We start from the raw sequence: 22,978 nt of genomic DNA, 5'->3' as shown, positions 1-22,978 counted from the left end.
GAGGCCTGGGGCATAGGGAGAGAAACATCAAGTCTCTCTGACGTGGCATCCATGGATGCACGTGTGGAATGCTGTGTCTGCTTCTAGTAAAAGGCGTGGAAGAAAACCCCCAGTGCCCAGGATCTAGCAGGTCCTCAATAAACACTCCTTGAATTGGCTTGGGTGTGCTGTCACCTCAAGAATAATTCACAGAACTGTACAAATTCCCTGGTGGCCCTCAGAGCAGAGCACCTGAATGGGGCTGCCTTGACCGTTATCCCCTCATTCTCCGTGGAATGATACCCATGCTGGTTTGCAGGCGCACGGACAGCAGATGCTCCCAGGTATTATGAGTAAGCACCTTGAGTGATGGGGGCTCACCTCCCAGGAAAACCCCTTTTGTTTTTATACCCTATAACTGTCACAAGGTAGAGGTTTTCTCTGTAGCATCTATGCCCTGACCTCTCCGAATCCCCTGGAATATTCCAGAAGGGCCCCAGGAGACCCTCACCATGCAGCCGGCTCCAAGTGAAATGTGGTCTTTCCCAGGCTCTGGGAGGCTTCCGTTTGGTCCCTGATGGAATGCCAGTTGCTAAAAGTGTTTGGGCATTGAAGTCAGCCCTTCTTCTCACATCCTCCCCCACCAGGGACCCTGCTGCCACAGTCATTTTTTTTAATTGTGGTAAAATACACAAAAGATAAAATTTACCATCTTAACCGTTTTAAAGTGTACAGTTCAGTGATACTAAGCACGTTCACGTTGTTGTGCAGCCTATCTCCAGAACTCTTTTCATCTTGCAAATCTGAAACTCTGTACCCATCAAACAACTCTCCATTTTCTCTGCCCCCGGCCCCTGGCAACCACCGTTCTCCTTTCTGTCTCTAGGTATCTCATCTAAGTGGACTCTTGCAGTATTTGTCTCTTTGTGACTGGCTTATTTCTCTTAGCCTGATGTCCTCAGGGTTGAGTCACTATTTCTAAGTGCTGGGGTTGGCACCTCTGCTCACAGAGCTTGCTGTGGGTTTTGCTGTAGACTTGAAGTGGCCCTCACCCCAAGCTTCTCCTGACCTCTCTCAGGAGTGTCAGCAAGACTGTCCCCAGCATTTTGCCATCTCCATTTCCAGTGCTAGCGCGGTAACTGCAGTTGCACATTTCACCTCTAGTTTGGATAAGTTACCACTTGGTGTATGGCACCATAACCGAGAGGAAATACCATACACCCGTAATTAACTGTTTTTCAAAATAAACTCGTTAACTGAAATCTAATCATTGTCGTAAGGATACCGTCTGCAGTTAATTTGAGTGCTTGCAGTGTGTTCTTTATTGCTTTGTATGGATTGTCTCATTTAGTCTTCCCTTTGTCATGTGGGCTGTATTCCCATTTTACAGACGAGGAGCTGTAGGCTCAGAGGGCTGGGGGCACACGACAAACAGGTGCAGAAGCTCTGTGTGAATCCAGAAACAGAGCCCTGACCACCCTGCTGAGCTAGGTGAGGGCTTACAGGAATCGGGAGGGCCTCCTGCTTCTAGAGGATGGCAGAGGAGTCAGAGAACCACAGAAAGGAACAATGCCGCTCCATCAGCTCCCTTTCCTACTAAGTTCTTGATAATTAAAGTGGACTCATCTGGGCTTTTCCTTTTGGTCTGAAGGTCTTTAAAAACTGAATTGACTGGGTAGCTTGCTATCAGAAGCCTTTTTTAATTACTGCCTTTCCGCCTTTGACCTTACTCCTTTCAACTCATCAGAGAGAAACTTTCCGTTGTCTTTTTCCCCTGCTCCACTTCACCTCCTCCTGTTCTCCAACCTCAGGGTAAAGTAGTCATTAGAACTGGCCCCAGGGCTCCAGGGGGAAAAAGTTTTTGCTTTATTAAAGGGAGACTTTTCTTTCCCTCAGGCCATGTTTTGTTCATGTAGTTCATTTGCCCGTTGAAGCTCAAGCACCTATGAATTCATTTGCATTGCATCCTTCAATTTACTCCCTAAACGTTTCTCTCAGCTGTTTGAACTACGTCATAATCTGATGCTGGTAGCTCCGAGGCATCCTATTGTTTTCTGCCTCTGGATCTGACATTTTAAGAAGCATGAGGTGCCGGCTTTCTTTCTGTAGGGTGGACATCCTAGTGCTCCCCTAACCTGGGGGTGGACCTGCAGAACTGGAGGCTGCTGCCTTTGTAGCGGGACCCCACACTGCCAAACCCAGCTCCCAGTTATCAGTGGATCTTTCTCAGCCTGACAATGTGATAGGGCCACTCTAGGCAGCTGCTGCAGTCTGGGGATGGCCCGCCCATCACATTCCTTCTAGAGAGAACTTTGGCTCTGAGACTTGCCTCTCGCATCATAATACCTGTGCCTGTGTGACCATATTGCGTGGCAGACACTCATAAATGATGGCTTGAGTGCTCCCAGAGAATTGTTGCTTATGGTTTTGTTCTGGTCCAGTCATTTTAGGGCAAAAAATCCCCAAGGGTTGGTTCTGGTTAAAAGTAGTTTGCTCAATATGTTCTGTTAAACTTTGGTTGGTTCAGTAAAATAGATTTATATTTGCGTTGGGTTTGAGAGTAAGAAATCAGCATGATTCATTTTGGCTTTTAATATGCCATGTGTTGACACTTCTTACTTGCTACTGAATTTTCATTGTCATTTCTTGACTGAGTGCTTATATGGGGAAGTCTGCAGAGTGATGTTATTGACTCTGGCCGAAGCTCCACCTGGGTGTTGAAAAGTCTCTCAACTCATAGTGGAAGTTTGTCCACATGCACCTGTATCTCTAACATAGTGTCTTCTTGGCAGAGTAAAATTGGGGAGCCTTTCAGAATTTCTCACCACATCTTTCTACACGTATCTGACCTTCCTGGATCCGGACTGTGAAGAGAAGTTGTTTGATGATACCAGTGAAGGGAACTTCAGTCCTGATAGTGATTCCGATTTGGGGGGATATTTGGAAGACGCCTATAATCAAGGTATGGCTTGGAGTGCCTTTGCAGACGGTTCATTGAATTTATTTAAACCTTGGCATTGTGATAATATTGCCCTAAGACTGAAGCACAGAAAATGATTGGTAATTAACATGACAAAAAGAGGCTTTGGAATATTAAAATGAATAAAATGCAGGTTTAAAAACCTAAACTGCAAAAGTGGGGCTTTTTTAAACCTAGAGGGACAAAGAGTTTCAGGAATGAGGACTTTTCACAAAATATATTCTGAAGACAGAAACATACTGCCTGAATTTTCAAAGGAATGGTAGAATGATCTAGGTTTGGTTGCATATGAGTGATGAAATCCTATGTATATAAAATTTCTCTAACTGAACAAGATTTTGGGTTGAAGTGACCTGTTTTTTACTTTTAGATAGTACTTGAGATTGGGGCTGGGGTTCCATAATGCTTAGCTCACTCATGGCAAATTAAAACAAAAAGATCGGGTGTTGGCTGCTGGCCCTCAGGTTGTCTTACATTATCAGTTCATCTTGGGATAATGTGCTGTAAACACTATCTTGACCTGTATTTTCTTTTCCTAGGATGAAGTTTTCCAAACAGTAACTTTATAAATATATACATTATCTATGTAAATCTCTTTATTCTTCGCGGGTGGGGTTGGGGTGCAAATATCTATATCAAAATGTTGACTTCCACCACATCTACTCAGCACTGTGTGATACGCACAATCACTCTTATGCATTTGGAATATTTCTGCAGCTTATTTTCATTGGCTCTTTTTCTTGCTTGTCCAGTCACAGAAAGCCAGGACGAACTTGACCAGTATATCACCCACCTCCTGCAAAGCACATCATTGAAGTGCTATCTGCCTCCTCTTTGTAAGAGAACCGAAGACAGCCACGTTTTCAGTGCCATCCACTCCACTTGGGATATTCTTTCTGTGATGGCAAAAGCAAAGGGTTTGGAAATTCCATGTACGTTATTAACTCTTTTCTGCCTGTTAAAATAACATCTTTTATCAAAGTAATGCATGAGCATAATTTAAAAGTCAAAGAATTCTAAAAGAGAACAAAATGCAGATGTTTCCTGCCTCACCCCTTCCCTCCCCTCTGCCCCCAGTTTCTACTTAGAAGCAACCACTTTCATCTCTTAGCTGTTTCTTCTGGTATTTACGTCTCTCCATATTTCTAAAATAATGTGTGTATGCCACTGTCTTTTGATGCATTGACTTGATTCAGTATCTGTTGCCTTTCCCTTATGTGGGTGAGGATTTAGCTATCTTAAATCACCACTCCTCTATTTTGCTTTCCCTAAACTACCAATGTAGTTGTGTTAAAGTTTGATTAAACCAGTATTCACTCTTTGTATTATTTTTTGTATGAAAATATTATTTCCAACTGAGCATTATAGTATACTATTATTATATTATTGTTTATACTTTTTGTTTTTTCTAAAGTTAATAGTTGCCCTATCTTTTAATTTGCCTTCCTTTCTATACCTTCTAATGGGCTTGCAATACAAATTCCCACAAGGTCAATCATATCCATGAATCTCTTCGTTCCACTACTTTTCTTAGAGCCCACAAGTCTCCTTCTGTCTGGCTGATAGCACTCTAGGCCTGTTGCATACCTGGCATCCTGGGATTTCTCTTTACTGTAATCCTTGGAATCTCCTTTGCTTATCTCTTCAGTTGGGTTTCCTGTTTCCTGAATCTGATGTGTTCCCCTTTCCCAATTTATTCCTTTGGCAGAGCACATTCTAGAATAGTTTCAATAGGTTAAAAACATGGTACAATGGAAGAGGGTGTGGTGATGACAGCCCTCGACTTGCTTGTTTCTGAAGTTCACTTCCCCTTTTGGCCTGGTTGCCCTCCATATCCGGGATGTAGATTTTATCCTTGGCTCTTCCTTCACTGTCATCCTGGAGAGTTCTTTGAGACGTCCTTGTCTCTTGTGTTGGCTCTCCTCTTTTCTGTATCTCAACTTTTCCTCTTTTTTAGCTTACTCTGTTATTTTGGTAGTTGAGAAACAGTGCATGGTTAGTAACATTGTTGAGATCTTGCAAGTCTGAAAATATCTACAGATATTCTATATCCATTTGAGAGTTTGGCTGGGTATAGAATTCTAGATTGAAAATAAATTTCTCTTCAGAATTTTGAAAGCATCACTTCATTGTCTTCTTGCTATGAGTGTTCCTATTGAGAAACCTAAACCCACTCTGATTTCTAATCCTTCAAATATAAACTGTTTTTTCCTTTGAAAGTTTTTAGGATCTTCTCTGCTCCCAGGTTCTGAAACTTCAGTGATGTGCCTTGATCTGGGTGTATTTTCATCCACTGTGTTGGGTACTCAGTGGGCCTTTTTAATCTGGAAACTTATGTTTTTCAGTCCTGTAAAGTTTTCCTGAGAAATTTCTTGACTCATTCCCTCCCCTACATTTTCTCTGATCTCTCTTTCTGGTATTCTGTGATTTCACTGTTGACCTCCTGGAGATGCCCTCATCCTTTCTCTTCTGTCTTCCATTTGTCTATCTTTGGCTCTGTTCTGAGGACAATTGCTTCAACTTTTTGTTCCGCCCCCTCAGTTGAGGTTTTTTTCACTTTTGCTATCATGTTTCAAATCCTTGTCTTCTGAATTACATCTGTTCTTATTTCCTACATGCAATATAATTTCTCATTACTCTAAGAATATTAATACCAGGGCTTTTTATTTTTGGTTGTTTGTTTTCACATGTTCTTCTCCCTAAATGGCTTCCATTTCCCCCAAGTCAATTTTTCCTTGTTCTTTTGGTTTAGAGTCTTTCCTCCAATGCTGGGTGTTCCGTGGTTATCTGCTCATGCATGAGACTCTCCAAGCATGTTGGCGGGGCCTGTTGGGTTTGTGGGTATAGTCTGAGCGGATTTCCCATAGATACTCTCTAATCTCCTTTGCCATCTCTTTTTTGACAGGTAAGGATCTTGTTGCCTGGAGCTATACAGTCACTTATCCTCCCTAAGAAATGTTCCCAGGCCTTCAGACATGCTGGTCAGCACCCCCTCCAGAGGCATACCCCCCTTTTTCCCTCTTCAAAAAGACCCACCAGTCTTCTGTCAGGGTGAACAGGGCAGTGCCAGGCTGTGTCGAGTTGAGGAAGGCATCTTGGGAGCTCAAGATGGAGCTTGGGAGCTTCTCACACAGCTTCTCCCCAGTCTTCCTTATTTTGGACACCCTCTTTGGACCCCCTAGTTCCAGAGGTATGCGGAGCAGCAAGCTCCTGAGACTTCTGAGGATCCTCTGATGTAAATCTGACTGGTTCTTGGTTTTTCACACTGCAAACTTGAGGTTTGGTTGCCTTGTATCTGGTAAATCAGTTATCTTTCATCCATCAGCTTTCTTGCTTCCAAAACGTTGTTAACTATTGTCTTCTCTCGTGCTTTCCCCTATTTTTGAGGATTTGTCTTTTTAAAAAAATATATATATTATTTTCTGTAGTGTTAATGGGGGGTTGAGAGGAAGTAAAGTTAAAATATATGTTTGATTCACTAGGGTAACCTGGAGGTCTATAAATAACTTTTAAATATGCCTCATCTTTACCTTTAAAACTTCCTCTTTTCCCAAGATGATATGATGTAGCCTGGAAGACACTGATGGCTTAACGAATAAATATTGATAATCATAACATCCAAAGGTGGTTAAAAAAACAGAAGCCCTAACACTAGGTAGTGGCAAATTGAAACACATACTGGACAGGAAGCTGGGACACCTTGATTATGAGAAAGCCAATGATCTTGGACAAATGGTCTACCTTCTTTGGTTCTCAGTTTCCGCATCTGAAAGAAAAAGAGGTCAGGCTCAGTCATTCCTAAGGCTCCTTTCAGTCCCAAGATACTGTATAATTTTCCCTGAATTCCAGGAAGGAAAAGAGAAATTCAACTCCTGAAAGCAAGATCCAAGTCCTGCTCACTTCTTGCTCCCAGATTTAACACATGATGTGGCTACACGATAAATTCTTGTTGAAATTAATTGAACTAAGTAATCATTTCTTTACTTGGTTTGTATTGAATAAGAAGTACCTCTCAAAATAAGTATTTTATCTTTCTTCCTCCTTAGAAGAGGTCTCATAAGTCTTTTGTTTTCCAGTTGTTCCTATGACTTTGCCCACTAAAGTTCTAAGTGCCCACCGGAAATCACTGAATCTTGTTGATTCTCCTCAGCCACTCCTAAAAAAGGTAAAGTGTTTAGAATCGCTTTTTGAAAAAGTGTAATGTTCTTCAATGCTTGTGTAGTCCCAAGAACTCTTTTGAATGGTTGAACTCAAAAGAAAGCATATTTCTTGAGATCCAGGACTTTTAGGGTTAGACGTTCTGGGTTTCCTTGTGAACCTGCTCACTTAGTTGTCTGGAATCTGCTTTGTGTCAGTATGCACAATGAATTTGATGTGAACCTTTATATTTTGCATCTAGGAAAATACTGACTTTCTGGCTGCTCGTCAGAATCTGTGTCGCACTAGAGGAAAGAAGCTAGCTCACTATCTAGCCCTGTCCTTCTGTGCCAGCCAGCCAAGGCCGGCTACTTGCAGAGTAGGGTACAAAACTGGAAAAAGATTCCTCAGGAGAATAAAATCTCAAGGTGTTCCCCACTGGTTCCCATAATTTGTTCTTTTATCCAGAAGTCTTTCTTGATTTTATCCCACATGAATAGAAAGATTCAGCATCTGTGGGAGAATATTTTAACCTCAATTTTAGGTTAAAACTCACATGCTTTTTGTATTTGATTTGCTTTTTAAAAATTATTTTCTTGAAATCTAACATATATAGGAAAAAGTGTATAAGGTGTAAGTGTAGAGCTCAATGAATTATCACTGAGCCAATAGACCCATGTAAATGACCAACCACCCTTTGTGCCCCTGCAGTCGCTCCCTTCCCATCCACTCCAAAGGTAACTGCTGCCATGAGTTCTCACACCAGGGGTTAGTTTTGCTTGTTTTTGAGCTTTGCATAGATAAAACTTACACATATTTTAACCTGTTCAGTCCAGCCTCTTGCAAACATTGACTAACACAGTGATTCACTGGTCCAAAATAGTAAAGCATATAAATAAAAAGCTTCAAAAGATCCACTGAAAGCTTCGAGATAGGTGCAGCCACAAAGTTCCAAGACCAGGTTGGTGTGTCACTTCCTGATCTTCTAAAAGATCACACCCTCAACCCATCTCCCCTGCTCTTTGTCTGCCGTGTGGCCAGGCCCCCGAAGATGACTCCCAGTGGCCCAGAGATGACCGTGGTGATGTGGACTGTGAGAAGCTGGTTAAGCAGCTAAAAGATTGTTCGAACCTACAGGACCAAGCAGACATTCTATACATTCTGTATGTAATAAAGTAAGTTTACCATCTTCACTAGGTTGAACTTTCTCCATTCTCCTTGACTCTCTCTCCTACTCTTCTTGGCCTTCCAGCAAGCGAGGTCATGATTTTATTCACCCAGATTACCCAGGATCACCATGAACAGTCTTCCGTCCCCGTCCCTGCCTGCCCTTCCATTCCCTTCCCTGCTCGCTTGCTGGCCTCCCAGGACGAGAACGCTGGGTGAGGCCAGGATCTCACCATTTTCCAATGTTAGACTTCTGTTTCAGATAGGAGGAGTGCTTTGGTGAGATGCAACCCTCTCGGTGAGACACAGAGGCACTGGGAGGGCCCCTAACACTTGGCAGAATGCACAGTGATTCATTCCCCTGCTTGCCGAGTGAGCTCTACTGCAAGAGAATCTGGCCTTTAAACATTCCGGGTTTTCTCTCTCTCGACAGGGGCCCCAGCTGGGACACAAATCTCTCCGGACAGCACGGGGTCACCGTTCACAACCTCCTTAGTGAGCTCTATGGGAAAGCTGGCCTGAACCAGGAGTGGGGTTTGATTCGCTATATCTCTGGTCTGCTCAGGAAGAAAGTGGAGGTCCTGGCCGAGGTCAGAGGCATTGCGCACGGGCTGTCCATTTGTCCTTTTTAACCCCATGCCCTCTTCCACTTCCAATCTTCCTATTACGAAAGCTGGAGGCAAGCACCTCTTATTTGTAAAGGAAACCAGTTATTTAATATATAGATGGAGCAGGCCCTCCTCTCCTGACCTCCCACTGCTCTTGGAAGGCAATGAAATTCAAGTTGATTAGTTTTGTTCCTTCTTAGCTACAGAAAAAGATTTACCAAGAAATAAAATGGAAACCCTCTGGCCTGGCCCCCTCTTAAACAGAACTCTCTTATGTCTGCACATCTGCAGTACAATCAGCATTAGTATTTTAACCCCTAGGCGGGCCCTGCAAAATCCGGAACTGCTTTCTTAAAGTTCAGTGTTGTGGTAAGGTGACAGTATTTGTTATCTATGGATTATGGTGAAACTGGCAATTTAGGACTCTACTGTGGTCATTAACCCTTAACATCAGTATCTTAGGACTCATAACAGCCCATCCTGCTTGTGGCATATAAGGGCCAGGCCTAGGGCCACATCCTGGGGACACAAAGATCACTGGGACCCAGCCCTGCCTGGGTTGCTCAGTGTGGGGGTCTATGTATGAATTTTTCAAGTAAGTGGCAACATGGGTCATAAAGTTTGTAAAGGAAAATTTATGATCTTATTGGTGGTGGTGCTTCCCTGTTGGCTTTGCTAATATCTGTTTCTTCCCTCACCCCCTTGCCGCCTCGCCCTTTTTCCTAAATGGATAGGCCTGCACGGACCTGCTGTCACACCAGAAGCAGCTCACAGTGGGCCTGCCACCAGAGCCCCGGGAGAAGATCATCTCTGCGTAAGTCATCAGCCTGGGGGCCTCAGGTTTGTGGTGGATCGTGGGGAAAACATCAGTGCCATCCACTGGTCAGGAAGAGGGTCTTTTAAAAGACACTATCACTTGGGAGCTTCCAGCACGGAAAATGGGGACCTTCCCCGGAGGGCGAGGAGGCAGCCCTCCTGGGCATCTTTCATGGTGTTTGTGTCCTGCTTCTTCCTAGGCCCCTTCCCCCCGAGGAGCTCACAAAACTTATCTACGAAGCCAGTGGGCAGGACATCAGCATCGCCGTCCTCACACAGGTCAGCTGGCCAGGGAGGGACAGGGCTGCGGCCTTCTCTGGGTGGCAGGGGCCCCTCTGCCACCGCCTGGGCTCTAAAACGCTGTCTCCACTTGTGTCTGCGTCAGGAGATTGTGGTTTACCTGGCGATGTACGTCAGGGCGCAGCCCAGCCTCTTCGTGGAGATGCTCAGACTCCGGATTGGACTGATCATTCAAGTGATGGCCACCGAGCTGGCACGGAGCCTGAACTGTTCAGGTGTGGTATGCGGGGGCAGACTCTCCAGCGGCTCCCACAGCTCCCGCACCCACCCGCCCTGCCTTCTGGGGAGCCCTGCCCAAGTATGCTGGAATCCAGGCTTCTGAGCCTTTGCGTGTGCTCCTGCTTTATCAGGTTCTCTTATTTAGATGTACCTTCCACCAAGCCGTCCAGCACAGGGTGGGGAATTTCGTATGTCAGGGAGAATGAGGCACTAGAATCTTCCACTCTGCTCCTGACATCTAAGTCCGTTACTGTGTCTCCTTGTGGTGAGATGTCATCCCCCATTTAATGACACCTACGCTGGGAGAAAACCTACCGACTTTAAATATGTAAGTCAACTGTCAGATGCCTAACATTGGGATCATTACAGCATGAAAAATTATACAGTTTAAACAGCAGCATTTAGAATCACCAAGGATCAGTACATTTCAGCCCTGAATAAGTGGTGAGGTGATCCTGAGCAGAGAGGCCTGCCACAGCATCCTTTGTCACTCCCTCCCAACTCATCCTTCACCTACTGCCAGCCCAGTGTCTGGGACACTTAACAAGATGTTTGTTTTTAGGAGAAGAAGCTTCTGAAAGTTTGATGAACCTCAGCCCATTCGATATGAAAAGTCTCTTGCACCATATTCTAAGTGGAAAGGAGTTTGGAGTTGAAAGAAGTGGTAAGTAAATGCTTGTTTTATCTCTGTGGGGAGGAGACCTGACATGTCCAGCGTCGCCTGGAACTGCGTCATTTGTGTACCAGTCAACATCAGTAATCGCGATTTGAGACATAAGGTATGAGGGTAAGGTCCTAATTTACTGAGAGGAACACAGTCCTAGGTTGGAGGTTGCCCTTGCAGGGCTTTGTGACCCCTCGTAGGCTTGCTGAGAGAGCTGTGGTCGCTCATGGGCGTGGTGTGCACACCGCTGCATCCTGGCCTGCTGCCCGCCTCCTGCTGCCATAGGTCCGGGTGCCATCACTTGCGCACAGGTGTTAGGAAGTGGTGAGGTGACCAGACTGTCAGGATGAAAGGGCTATCTTTTTACATCACCTGAGCACCCCGCCTTTGGTTTGGGTAGAACCATTCTCAACCAGTGCCTCCTTAGCTAACTTCACGGGGCCGGGAGAAGAACCCTCTACAACCCCACAGCACCTGCTTGCTGAGTGAGTTCGCCTTGGCCCCATCTTGTTGGCTCAGTCTTATCTCCACCGGAACCCTGTTTGCACTGCTAGGAAATACAATCGCCTGAGTCCTGGTGGAATTCTGTTCTCAAATGCTCCTTAATTATAATTGAAGCAATTATCATTTCTCCTCTTCATAATAAAGTGAAATGATTTGCAGACACATTTGTGAATTTATTTCATCAAGTCAAAGAAATGCAGTGTGGGCTGTCATTCTTTTTCTTTAATAAGGAGGACATCGAGTACTTCATATTTTTTCCCCAGAGTGTGTGCCCACCGGCAGACAAAGACAGCCTCATGCAATCAGATGTGTTTCGGTGGCTTTTCTCCTTTCCTGAAGGAAGAGCGCTCGAGATCCTTTTCCAAAAGTCATTTTCAGTTCTTTCAAATGCACAGTCCTTGACATGTAAATATACAAGATAAATATTTACTGGGTTCTGTTCATCAAAATAATATACATGATTTGACACAGATAATTACTAAAAATTTGTTATTAGATATAAAGCTATAGATGCTTACAAAACTAGGACCAGAGTAATGTCACTTTTGAGTGACAAAATATGTCTAACTGCAAGTTAGGCCAGAAGAGGTCCCATCTTTTTACATAACATCATTTTGTTAATTGTCCTTGGCAGTTGTTCAATTTTTATGAATTAAGCTGAAATAGTCTTAGAATTTTGATTAAATCCTGAGATGTCTAAGAAATATTTCCAGCTAATGCCCACCCCATACAAGTCCCACTCTAGCTTCCCAGACCCCTTTGGCTTCTGTTTTCCACTTTCCTGGTGTCCCTCCCTCCTCCCTTTCTGGTAATGATCGAGGTTCCTTGGTGGGTTCTTCCTTTTCTGCTGTCCTTTAAATATTGGTGTCCCCGACTCCTTATTTGTCTCAAGTCCAGGGGAGTGCCCTCCACTCCCATGGCTTCAGTGGTGGGTTGGGTGGGAAGGTGGTGCATGCAAGGGGTGCTACCCGAGGAAGTGATCTTTGAGCTGGGCCTGCAGACAGGGAGGATGTGCCTGACAGAGGGAAACAGGACAGGAGGGAGCAGCACGTGCAAATGCCCAGCAGTGTATGGCTGGCCCAGAGTGGAGAGCTAAGAGGGGCAGGTGGGGCTCAAGTCGGTGGGGCTTTGTGTACTGCTGGGAAGATTGTTTGGGCTTTATCCTGAAGACAGAGCTAGGCCTGGAGTGATTCCAAGTGGGCAGTGACATGATCACACTTGCCTTTTAGAGTGATCACTGTGACCACAGCATGGAGAACTGGTTAGTGGGGGGCAGGGCCGCAGACAGGCGTGGTCCCAAGGCTGCTGCAGCAGGTGGGAAGTGAGGTGATGGAGGCCTCCCTGCCTGTGATGGCAGCAGCGCACTGACCCTCAGGCAGCCACATCTTCTCCGCCTCCAGCCCTTGGTCAGCTTGTTCTCCTAGGACTTCCCTCTCCAGCCCAAGGCCCCTTAATTGGGTGGTCTCAGTTTTCTACAAGGAAACTTTTGGAGAAATAAAAAATTATTTTAAAAAAATATACCCAATTCATGAAAGGGTTTTATGGCCACTTTTTTCTACATGCTGCTTAAGTGATGTTCTTTCATCCATTTCCTCAAACAAGTATTGAGCTTGCGCTGTGTAGCAGGTCCTGTTCCAGGTGCTGGAAGCAAACAGCACTGGCCAGGGCAGATGAGGCCTTCCTCCTCTAACAGAGTTTCTAATCAAGGGGGGAGATCGACACAGATGAAAATGAGCACGTCACATGCATTCATCTCAGGGTGGATGCTGTGTACTTCCTAAGACCCACGTGTGTTTCCTCTCCAGTGCGACCGATCCATTCCTCCGCATCCAGCCCCGCCATCTCAATCCACGAGGTGGGCCATACTGGAGTCACCAAAACCGAGAGGAGTGGCATTAACAGGCTGAGGAGTGAGATGAAACAGGTAAGAAGAGCTCTTGGCGGTGGCAGCCAGGAAAGAAGTGGCTTCCTACCTGGGCTCAGCTCAGAAAGTGATAGAAATTGGGGCATGCAGGGTGCAGCCTGCTCTTTTTAGAGGACATGAGATCCCTCCTGTCCTGGAATCTGAGCACACCTCTGTACCCAGATATCCCAGAGCCACTCACGTGCGGTCACACGTGGTAACATATTACGTGAACATTCTGGAAAACACCCTTCCCCATGTTTGCCTCTGTTGGCGAGAGCCACTCTTTCAAGTGGGCCACAGCCGTTTAAAAAGTAGGGTCATGCAAAAGCTCGTTGAATCATCTCTCCATCAAACGTGGCCTTCAAATGAAATAAGAAGAGGAATCTAGAAATAGGATGGAATGCTTGTGATACCTGTAGTCCCCACCAGCCACAGGTGTCTCTTTTCTTTGTTTACCTTTATTTAATTCACAATAAATTCCTTCTGAACTGACCCCACAGGACTGCAAGTCAACAGCTTTTTGGTCCTAATGTGCCGGGTCCTGTGCTAGAACTTGACCATAAGCTACAGTAGGAAATAGTTTCCTTCTGGCCATGACCTGCAGGGGGAAACGCACCCAGATTTTCTTCTCCATTTCAAATGATGGCTCACTCGATTGAGTCCGTGAGGCACTGGTGGGCCTCACTCTGTAGTTGGACCAACACTTCCCTGGACTGTCTAGAGGGTGGTAGAAGTAGGAGGCATCCTTGATTCGAAAGTGCTTTTTGTTTACTGCCTGCTGTATTTTTATTTTCAGATGACTAGGCGATTTAGTGCTGACGAACAGGTGAAACATCTGTCTTGTTCCATCCCTTACTGTGTGTGCTTCATGTTCTTTCTCGCTTGAATGTAGAAAGCGAGGCTGTCAATATGGAGAATCTGAATGCGTGGAGAATGGGTCTGCCCATCAGACAGGCTTGGATGGAGGGCACTCCGCAGGTGGTGGCAGGCAGCCCCAGGGACAGGCAGCCCTGGGGACAGGCAGAGTGCTGGACTTGAAAGCAGGAGAAATGACCTTGCCCCATGCCTTTAAGAAAAATCCATTTATCAAATTCTTGGGTTTTGCAGGATACTTTTTGAAAGAGATGGTCCCGGCTCTGCCTTGGCAGGAGTTTCTGTTCAGACAAAGGGAAACAAATAGGGAAAAGTAAAATGTGGTCATTGTTTATAATAGTAGAAAGAAAACTGCTATTCTTGTCCCCAGATTGCCTGGGGGAATTTCACCCTAGAAGGAAAAGAAAGAAATGTAAGAATACCGTTCTCTTATTACCCTTGCGACACTCCTCCTCCTTCCAGAAAATTGGAGTCACATTCCTAATGATTTAATGGCTCCATGACTGAGAGAGCGTACAGGAATCACATAATGACGTGCAGATTCTATACTTCATCCCAGGGAAAAACATACGTGCTCGCTTCTTCTAATTTATGCCCTTTTCAAGTAAGAACAGACTTTCCAAACATCTTCCTTTGCCAGCCACTCGGTGGCACCATCTCTCTGGTTACCCACATGCTGATGGCGGCTGACGGAGGGTGAATGTGGGTGCTTCCTCCTGCCTCCATTTAATGCCATCCTTGCATGTTATGGGGACAAAACGATCACCTTTCTTCTTTGATGGGTTTAGACTCAGTACAAGTTTTGTATTTGGCCACTTACATCAAGGACATATATTATTCTGTATCCCAAACTTAATAGATGCCGTGGCATTTTAAATTTATATTCACTTTTGTTTTTTCTGGGGAAGATGAGCCTTGAGGTAACGTCTGTGCCAGTCTTCCTCTATTTTATATGTGGGATGCTGCCACAGCAAGGCTGACGAGTGGTACAGGTCCACACCCGGGATCCCAACCTGCAAACCCGGGCCGCCAAAGGGGAGCGCATCAAACCCACCTAGGCCATGGGGCTGGCCCCCTCTATTTACTTTTGCGAGAACACCATGGGTGCGTGTGTGTGCGCTCAGGCACTATCTCCATGCAAGTTAAGGGTACATTCTAGATTTTTAGATGAAGAAATATTTGTTTGGCAAAAGGTCATCAGCAGATCTTCTTCATTCATTTAACAGATAGGTGCTGAGCGCCAGAAGGTACCAGATGCTAAATGCTGGTTATGGGTATTTTGTAGATTTTCACAACTCTTAACGTGAAAGATTAGCATTTCACAGCTGTAACTGGGAAATAAATTGTGTCCTAACTTGATGAGGCACTCTCCACATAGGACTAGAATGTGGTAACATGTCTTACTCAGAGAGAGCGCGTTTCCCAGTTCTCCATTGCCCGGAGCCGCAGAGCTCTGCCCATGCCCGTCTCACTGGGGCTGTTTGCCTGGTTGGTAAGTGAGAACTTCCGTACGCCGCCACCTCTGCGCCTTCTTTCTGCTGCCATTCTGTGTCCTCCTCTCTGCTTGCGTCCTCTGGTGTCACTGCACATGACTGAGTGGACTCTCTTTGTCTTGTAGCTCTTTTCTGTGAGCCAGGCTGTGTCCAGCAGTGCGCATTCCTCCAAGTCTGCAGTAAACCACGAGTCTCACCTGTTGTCCTCCTCACCGCCACCTCCTCGTTTGTGGTGTCTGAATCCTCTTGTTGCCCTTCTCGTGCTCCCACCTCATCCTTAACTCCCGAAGATTTGAACAGGTTTAAGTGTTTTCATTTGACTGTCATTATGAGGAGAGTCTAGAAAGCAAGCCGAGAAGGTCTTGAACTGAGCTTTGTTTGTCCAGGAGCTTCTGGAACCTTCGAGGCATTGGTTCTGTGCCTTTCTATTGAGCCATGGTGGTGAACCACTGCCTGCACGTGCTGACTAGCACTTTGTACTCATGATGCCCCTGCTTGGTGTGAGGCCCCAGATCGAGTGGACGACTAGGAAACTTCTAATTGCAGAGGCGAGCCCGCATCTTCCTCCCGAAACTAGGAGAAAACCAGCTGAGTCATTGATGAGTGCGGCTGTAATTACTTTTATTTGTATCTAATTGTTGCCGTATTTAAATGGCAGTAATGAGCCTAATGGAATAACCCAGCTTAACAGCCTTTTCAAAATAAGATCTGATGAAGTCAAAATGAGTGCATGGAGAAAACTCCTGCCTCCTGCCCTTCTAGCATGCTTAACATTTGGATTTCATTTTTAAACCTTTAATTTTTATGTTGTGCATTGAGAAATGAAAGTGCCAGATAGTCTAGAACAAAGATAACGTGAAGGATGAAGGTTTTCCCTTTCCCAACCTGCAGACCCTTCCGTCCACAGAAGCAGGCCGTGAGCTCTGCTGTAGGGAGGGTAGGTGGCGTGGCCTCAACTGCCTGATGCTCGCCCCCACACTGAGCGCACCCCACTTGCAGGCGTGCTCGCCAGGCCCCCACTGGGAGCCTCGCAGAGCTGCCTCTGCAGCGGTGGGCAGGCCCGCCAGTCCCTGAGGCCAGAGGCAAAACTACTGGCCCTGTCCCAGCGCTCCCCTCACGGAGGCCAGAGTAAGTCCAGCCTCAGGCGAGAAGGTGGGAAGGAGATGCCGCCCTTTCCCTCAGCTTCAGCAGAGCACGTCTTCCCAGCTGCCGTTGCCCCAGATTAGGCTAAAGGCTCGTGCTGAGAACAGGCATCGCAGAAAGCAGATTGAAAAGGACGCATGGCTATACCATAATCTCGGAGGTCCCCGCTACAAAATGCAGATTCCCAGCCTTGACTTTCTGTCTTTGGCCCCAGACCCTCCTCTGCTCCGTGATGGATTGCATTCACGTGGCACCTGCGCTATGGGGAGGTGACTGCCACTTCTCTGTGGCACTGCAGAAGGAAGGGGGGCACGTTGGCATTTGTCTCCCGGGGCTGTGGCGGCTCCGAGGGGCTCCCCTGCTCCAAGGGCCGGGATCTCTCTCCAAGCCCTCCTGCAGCAATGCCAGGAGGCCTTGGTAGTGACACTGCCCACCATGAGCACTTCGCACAAGCCAGGTATACTCTCAGGGTGTTGTGTGTCCTCATTGAGTGAGTGCTGGCAGACAGCTCCTTGAAGGGGGTCCGACTATGTCCCCATGATGCAGATGAGCCTGAGGCCTGGAGCTAGTGCTAGGGGTTGATGCAGCTAGTGTTGAGCTGGGATTCGCAGCCCGACCCCAGAGCCCGCACCCTTACCTGCTCGGCCTCCCGCTGTCAGGTCAGGGTCCTTTGCTGCTATCCTTCTTGGGGGCTGGGAGGGGTGCAAAGAAGGAGTTCAGTAACCAAATCGGTGCATTAAAGAGTTAATCCAGCTTCAAGAAACGGCCAAGGTCAAATCAAGGAACCAAATTCCTCTCTGGGCAAAAGGTCATCTGGTATCTTTGACTAGTTCACTGAGCCGCCCTTCACTACGGCCAGCACACCCTTGCAGCACAGGCCGTGAGGCTTCTGAAGGCCGTGTGCTGTCTGTCTTACAGAGGTCCAGCACCCCGTCCTCGCCCACTGGCACGTCATCGTCAGACTCAGGCGGGCATCACATTGGCTGGGGGGAGCGGCAAGGCCAGTGGCTGCGCAGGAGAAGGCTGGACGGGGCCATCAACAGGGTCCCTGTGGGATTCTACCAGAAGGTGTGGAAGATCCTTCAGAAGGTGAGCTTGGCCACTGTGCTGCAGCACACAGGCCTTGGTACTGGAGGACACGTGCTCCCAGGGAAGTGAACCGTCCCTTCTTACTCCCTTGGTGGGGGCGTGGTGGCACCTACAGGTATTAGGTAGCCTGCGACTACAGAACAAGCAGACACACAGCCCTGCCCTCTGGGAGCTCACAGCCTAGAGCAGGGTTTCTCCATCCGGGCACCACTGATGTCTGTGGCTGGGCAATGCTTTGTTGGAGCTGCCCTGTGCATTGTGGGATGTTAAGCAACATCCCTGGCCTCCACCCACTAGATGCCAGTAGCACCCCCTCCGCGAGTTGTGACAACCAAAAATGTCTCCAGACATTGCCAAGTGTCCCCTGGGCAGCAAATTGCCCCTGGTTGAGAACCACTGGCTGTAACCACAGCAAGTTAGATAAAGTGGCAGCCCAAGCTGTGTGGGACCACCTTTGACATATTTTAGGAACATAGAAAAGTCACAAGATAAACAAGAACCAGAGAAAACACCGTGACAGGTGACCTGGAACAGCCCCCCCAGGCCTGTATCCGAGCCATTCAGCAACGTGACAGAGTACCTCCTCTCTGCAGGGCACCGAGTGGGGTACTAAGGGCTGCCAGTCTGACCCTGAGTCCCAGGCGCCCTGAAGGCACTATCGCCACACACCCTGGCAGCCTCTGCTTCCCCACCTGGAAGACCAGGGTTGGGGGGGACCTCCAGACCCGCTCCCCTTAGCCAGCTGGCTGCCACGCCTGTGGCCCTTAGACAGGCTGCGTTCTTAAAACATCAGCAGAGGTCATCAAAAACAGATGCAAGGTGACAGCCACAGCCTCCACTGCCTTACCTGAGTGTGGGAGAGCCCGCCCGAACGCCGAACGCCTGTTGCCAAGGAGGGGTCAGCGGGGGCAGCCATGCCCCTCTGCCCCTCACCCACGTTCTGTCTCCCTCTTCCATCAGCCCCAGGGCATTCATGTGGCTTCCTGGGTCCCACAGAGTTTGTCTTTCCTCTTGCATGGGGGGACAGTCTGCTTCAGTTACAAACTTCTATGCAAGCCGAGAACCAGGGGCAGGACTGATTTTTTCCTAAAACTATTTTTGTTAGCTCATTTCACAGTAGGAGAGGAGAGAAAAGTAATCCCAAATGAGTGCATACTACAGTCCCCTTCCGAAAGACACAGCACCCTTCGGCTGGGTCAGTTTGTGACAGTGGCCCCTGGCCCATTAGGGAGCCTTTAGCCTCTCTGCTGGGTAGGGATCGGAGTCTTCCTCGCAGAGCTGGGCATGGGGAGGTCAGAGCAGCCCCCATCTTTGTGCAGCTGGACTCCGAGTCCCCACATGGGGGCAGAGCCCTCAGAGCCCACGTGGCCTCTGGTTCTCCGTTCTCCGCCTCTTGTCAGGAGCACGAGCATTTCTGGCCGCTCTGTCCTCAGCCCACCGGGGACAGGGGTGGGGCCGCCACTGCTGGCCAGGGCACTGGGATTTAGAAGGCAGCCAATTAGACCAGAACAAACTGTTCCTAGAAAATCTCCCCACACTTCCTGGGGCATCACATGCTTCCCCTCCAGATTTCCACTGGCTCTATACCAGGACACTTTTATTATGAAAAAGCAGCATCTTGTATCGAGCCGACGCTTGGTATTTATATACATGGGTGTGCATGTGTGTGTCTGTGCATGTGCTTGAGTCTTCTGTGATTGGTGCTTATTATAGAAACCTCAAAAATAGATGCCTGCAAAGGCACAGAAGTATCGCTTTGCCAGCAGGAGCCATGAAAATCTCCCTTTATATGGCACCAAAGGGGGCCTCAGCCGCCAGGGCTGGGCTGCCAAGTGCAATGCGGGCTTCCACAGAGGAGGACCTGGCAGCACCCTGGGGCATTATTCCTGCGAGATCTGAAAGATGCCTGCTGGTTCCCTAGAATTGTTCTATTGAAAACACAGCCTGTGGGCAGTGAGAACAAGCTCTCTAAAAATAACTCTTGAGAGTCTGGCGTGTTCCAGCCCTCGCACAGGTTTCCAAGGCAGAGCAACTTGAGTGTGTGTGCATGCATGTATGCACACTTATTAGTCACGTTCTGGAATCTGACTAAAATGTGATATGTGTATTATTCTGCTTCCAGTGCCATGGTCTGTCCATCGATGGTTATGTGCTCCCATCCTCAACGACACGAGAGGTACGATGGGAAAAGCCCGAACGCCGGGCTGCGCGGGTTTCCACTGAGGGCTTCATTTCAGCGACTCTAACCACTCGGGCTGCTTTCAAGCTTCTTACGTAGAAACAGGCCATTTGTAGGGCTGATCTTTTTTGCCGCTTAACCCTCAAATTTTACAGTTTCTTTCCCACATTCATTAGCATCACCTTTTCTCCTTCCCCTCAGAAACAGCATTTCTGACTATCAAGATCTTTAGGTTTGCCCTTTAAACTCCTATGAGAAGAGCAAAGCCGCATGCCACACTCGTGGATCCACGTGCAGCCTCCTCTGGCCCCCTCTCTGCCAAAAGCAGCCATGTTCCTGGTGTCTTTTCCCCATTCTTTTAAAAATTGAGTTTTAGTTTTTATGCCACCCAAGGCATGATGCCATATGCTGCAAAGAATGATGAAGAAGAAAGACAAATAAGAAACGGTCCCTGCACCTTGGAAGTCACAGTCCAGTGGAGTGGGTAAATAAGGCTAGGACGAGGCCAGCTCCCAGAGCAGAGCTCCTGGCCTCCTGCTCCAGAGGATTCCTGCTGGCAGAATCTGGAAGTTGGCCAGAAAAGAGGCAGTGTCTGAGCTGACCCCAACCTTGATGGGTACTGTGTTCAGCATTGGTGACGGGGCTGTGTCTGTCCTGGCTCATTCCTGACCCCCTGCTGGTCCCTTTGGCAGATGACCCAGGAGGAGATCAAGTTCGCTGTCCATGTTGAGTCGGTGCTGAACCGCGTGCCCCAGCCCGAGTACCGGCAGCTGCTGGTGGAGGCCATCATGGTGCTCACACTGCTCTCAGACACGGAGATGAACAACATCGGGGGCATCATCCATGTGGACCAGATCGTGCAGATGGCAAACCAGCTGTTCCTGCAGGACCAGGTGGGTGTGCCCAGGCCCGCCCAGTCACCCCACAGCCAAGGTGGGGACAGAGGCAGGGTAGCCAAGATGGCTGGCATTTGTCTCTGTTGAGGCTGGAGATTCTGTGTCCAATAGGAAAGAATACTCTCAAACAAAGAAAATGTCATCACAAATTGTGAAAAAAATGTGGTTAGAAAATGGCACAGTGACTACTTAATGAATCCACAGACCTTTGGAGATGGGCAGACCCATTTCAGCATAGGTCTTAGTGCAAACACCACCCTTGCTATGAACAGTCATGTGTCACTTAACAGTGGGGACACATTCTGAGAAATACGTCACTCAGCGATCTCGTTGTTGTGCGAACATCATAGAGTGTACTTACACAAACCTAGATGGTATTGCCTACTATACACCTAAGCTACATGGTACTAATCTTATGGGACTACCGTCGTAGATGCAGTCCATCGTTGACCAAAACCTTGTTACATGGCACATGACTGCATACGGCCCTGGGTAAACAAACCACTTACCCTGCACCCAAAGTTGAGCTGGGAGAAGCTGTCCTCTCACTATCGAGTCCATAATGCTGTGCGAACTAGGGCATGTGGGAACACAGTGCAGTGCTGGCAGCAGAGGCTGGATGTCCTCCCCTGTGCTGTCGGCTCTCCTGCCCTCAGGCTCTGAGCTCTTCTCCCCAGGCCATGAGTGGGCCTCTAGCGACCAGCCTCCAGCACACAGAGTCACCCCAGGGCCACAAGGGTGAACTCTGCTCATTCCTTGTCTCTGCCTTTTCATGCTGCAGATGTCAATTGGAGCCATGGACACCCTGGAGAAAGACCAAGCCACGGGCATTTGCCACTTCTTTTACGACAGTGCTCCGAGTGGGGCTTATGGGACAATGACCTACCTGACAAAGGCAGTGGCTTCTCATTTGCAGGAACTGCTGCCCAATTCAGGCTGCCAGATGCAATAGTGCCTCAGCACTCTGAGTCTGTCACTTGCCCCCTAGCCTCACTGGGAACTTCCGTCTGTTACCCAAGATCCCCTGTGCTGTTGCAAAAGCATGTCCCATCAGAATTACTGGCAGGGAGGAGATGGCAGTGACTGACCTGAGACCAGTGCATGTCCAAGCCACAGAAAGAGCCGATGACTCCTGTATTCCCCCAAGGAGCACCGTGGGATCACTGTCTAGGCCGATTTTGCTGGAACATTTGTCACAGCAGCTGGGCTCCTAGAGTCTGAGGAGGAATTGGAAATCGGTCTCGAGTGCAGAGCGAACTGAGAAGCCAGCTTAAATTGGCTCTCGCAGAGTTACTGAAATAGTTGGGTGAGCTAGTGACACATCTTAAAGACGGAAAGATCCTTCCAGCAGCAGTAGCTAGATGAGCGGACCTTGACAAGGGCACCATCTTAACAGGATTCAGTCTGTGGACCAAACTGTTTACCAAATAGAACAATACTCTTTCTATGGAATTCTGGTTTTCTTGTGCTTTGCTTTCTTTCTTGGCCTCTTGTTTCATTGGCATGGCTATCTTCACGTGACATAATTCTCTCAGCAAGATTAAGAAAATTGCTCCCAGTTAACTTTGGCTTATGGTCTTCAAGGATTTTATCCTGGCCACCAATGAATTAAGGGTTTCTCCTACTATATGAAAAATCCCATTTTCCAGAGTCTAGCCAAAAAAAAAAAGGCAGGGCGTAGCCAACTCTTACAGCTGGGCAAACCGTTGTTTTGGGGCTAGAGCAGGCAGGAAGTCCCTCTGGAAGGCCTGTGCCCCACCTCCCATGGGCTGATCACCCTGGCAGGTGACGGTACTTTCCCCCTGTGCTCCAGGGCAGCTGCACGATGACCACGCAGCCCAAGATGCCATGGCAATTAGTGGTGTGCTCTGGCAGAAACAGCACTTCCCTCTTACGATGGAGCCAGGCTGAGGACTCGAGCCTCCTCGTGGAAGCACCTGAACTTAGCACTCTAAGGTGTGTGTGGAGTAGGTAGGTGTGGTTGGAAGCCTTGGATGTCGAGGAGCAAGGACAAATCCTGACAGG

At 47.7% G+C, this 22,978-nt stretch overlaps 1 protein-coding gene across 10 annotated transcripts in view; it reads left to right on the top strand.

Moving 5' to 3' along the window:
- Positions 1–22,405, top strand: part of PHKA2 (phosphorylase kinase regulatory subunit alpha 2) — a 75,887-nt gene extending 53,482 nt beyond the window's left edge. For 4 of the 10 annotated variants that reach the window (XM_070605285.1, XM_070605279.1, XM_070605280.1 and 1 more), the window contains 15 exons: positions 2,772–2,941; positions 3,712–3,891; positions 7,036–7,124; positions 8,138–8,271; positions 8,697–8,853; positions 9,606–9,685; positions 9,888–9,966; positions 10,073–10,202; positions 10,769–10,870; positions 13,180–13,298; positions 14,077–14,106; positions 17,708–17,878; positions 20,001–20,054; positions 20,750–20,950; positions 21,735–22,405. In XM_070605285.1, the coding sequence (XP_070461386.1) occupies positions 2,772–2,941; positions 3,712–3,891; positions 7,036–7,124; positions 8,138–8,271; positions 8,697–8,853; positions 9,606–9,685; positions 9,888–9,966; positions 10,073–10,202; positions 10,769–10,870; positions 13,180–13,298; positions 14,077–14,106; positions 17,708–17,878; positions 20,001–20,054; positions 20,750–20,950; positions 21,735–21,905 (1,867 nt within the window). In that variant the 3' untranslated portion in view covers positions 21,906–22,405. Of the gene's footprint in view, positions 1–2,771; positions 2,942–3,711; positions 3,892–7,035; positions 7,125–8,137; positions 8,272–8,696; positions 8,854–9,605; positions 9,686–9,887; positions 9,967–10,072; positions 10,203–10,768; positions 10,871–13,179; positions 13,299–14,076; positions 14,107–15,771; positions 15,947–16,032; positions 16,055–17,707; positions 17,879–20,000; positions 20,055–20,749; positions 20,951–21,734 lie in introns of those variants that run through there. The other 6 variants (XM_070605286.1, XM_070605282.1, XM_070605281.1 and 3 more) reach the window with 4 other exon arrangements.
- The last annotated feature ends 573 nt before the right edge of the window (positions 22,406–22,978 follow it).

This window comes from Equus przewalskii, chromosome X (genome assembly GCF_037783145.1).
Source record: "Equus przewalskii isolate Varuska chromosome X, EquPr2, whole genome shotgun sequence".
Lineage (NCBI taxonomy): Eukaryota > Metazoa > Chordata > Mammalia > Perissodactyla > Equidae > Equus > Equus przewalskii.
This window is presented reverse-complemented; position numbering and strand designations above follow the sequence as displayed.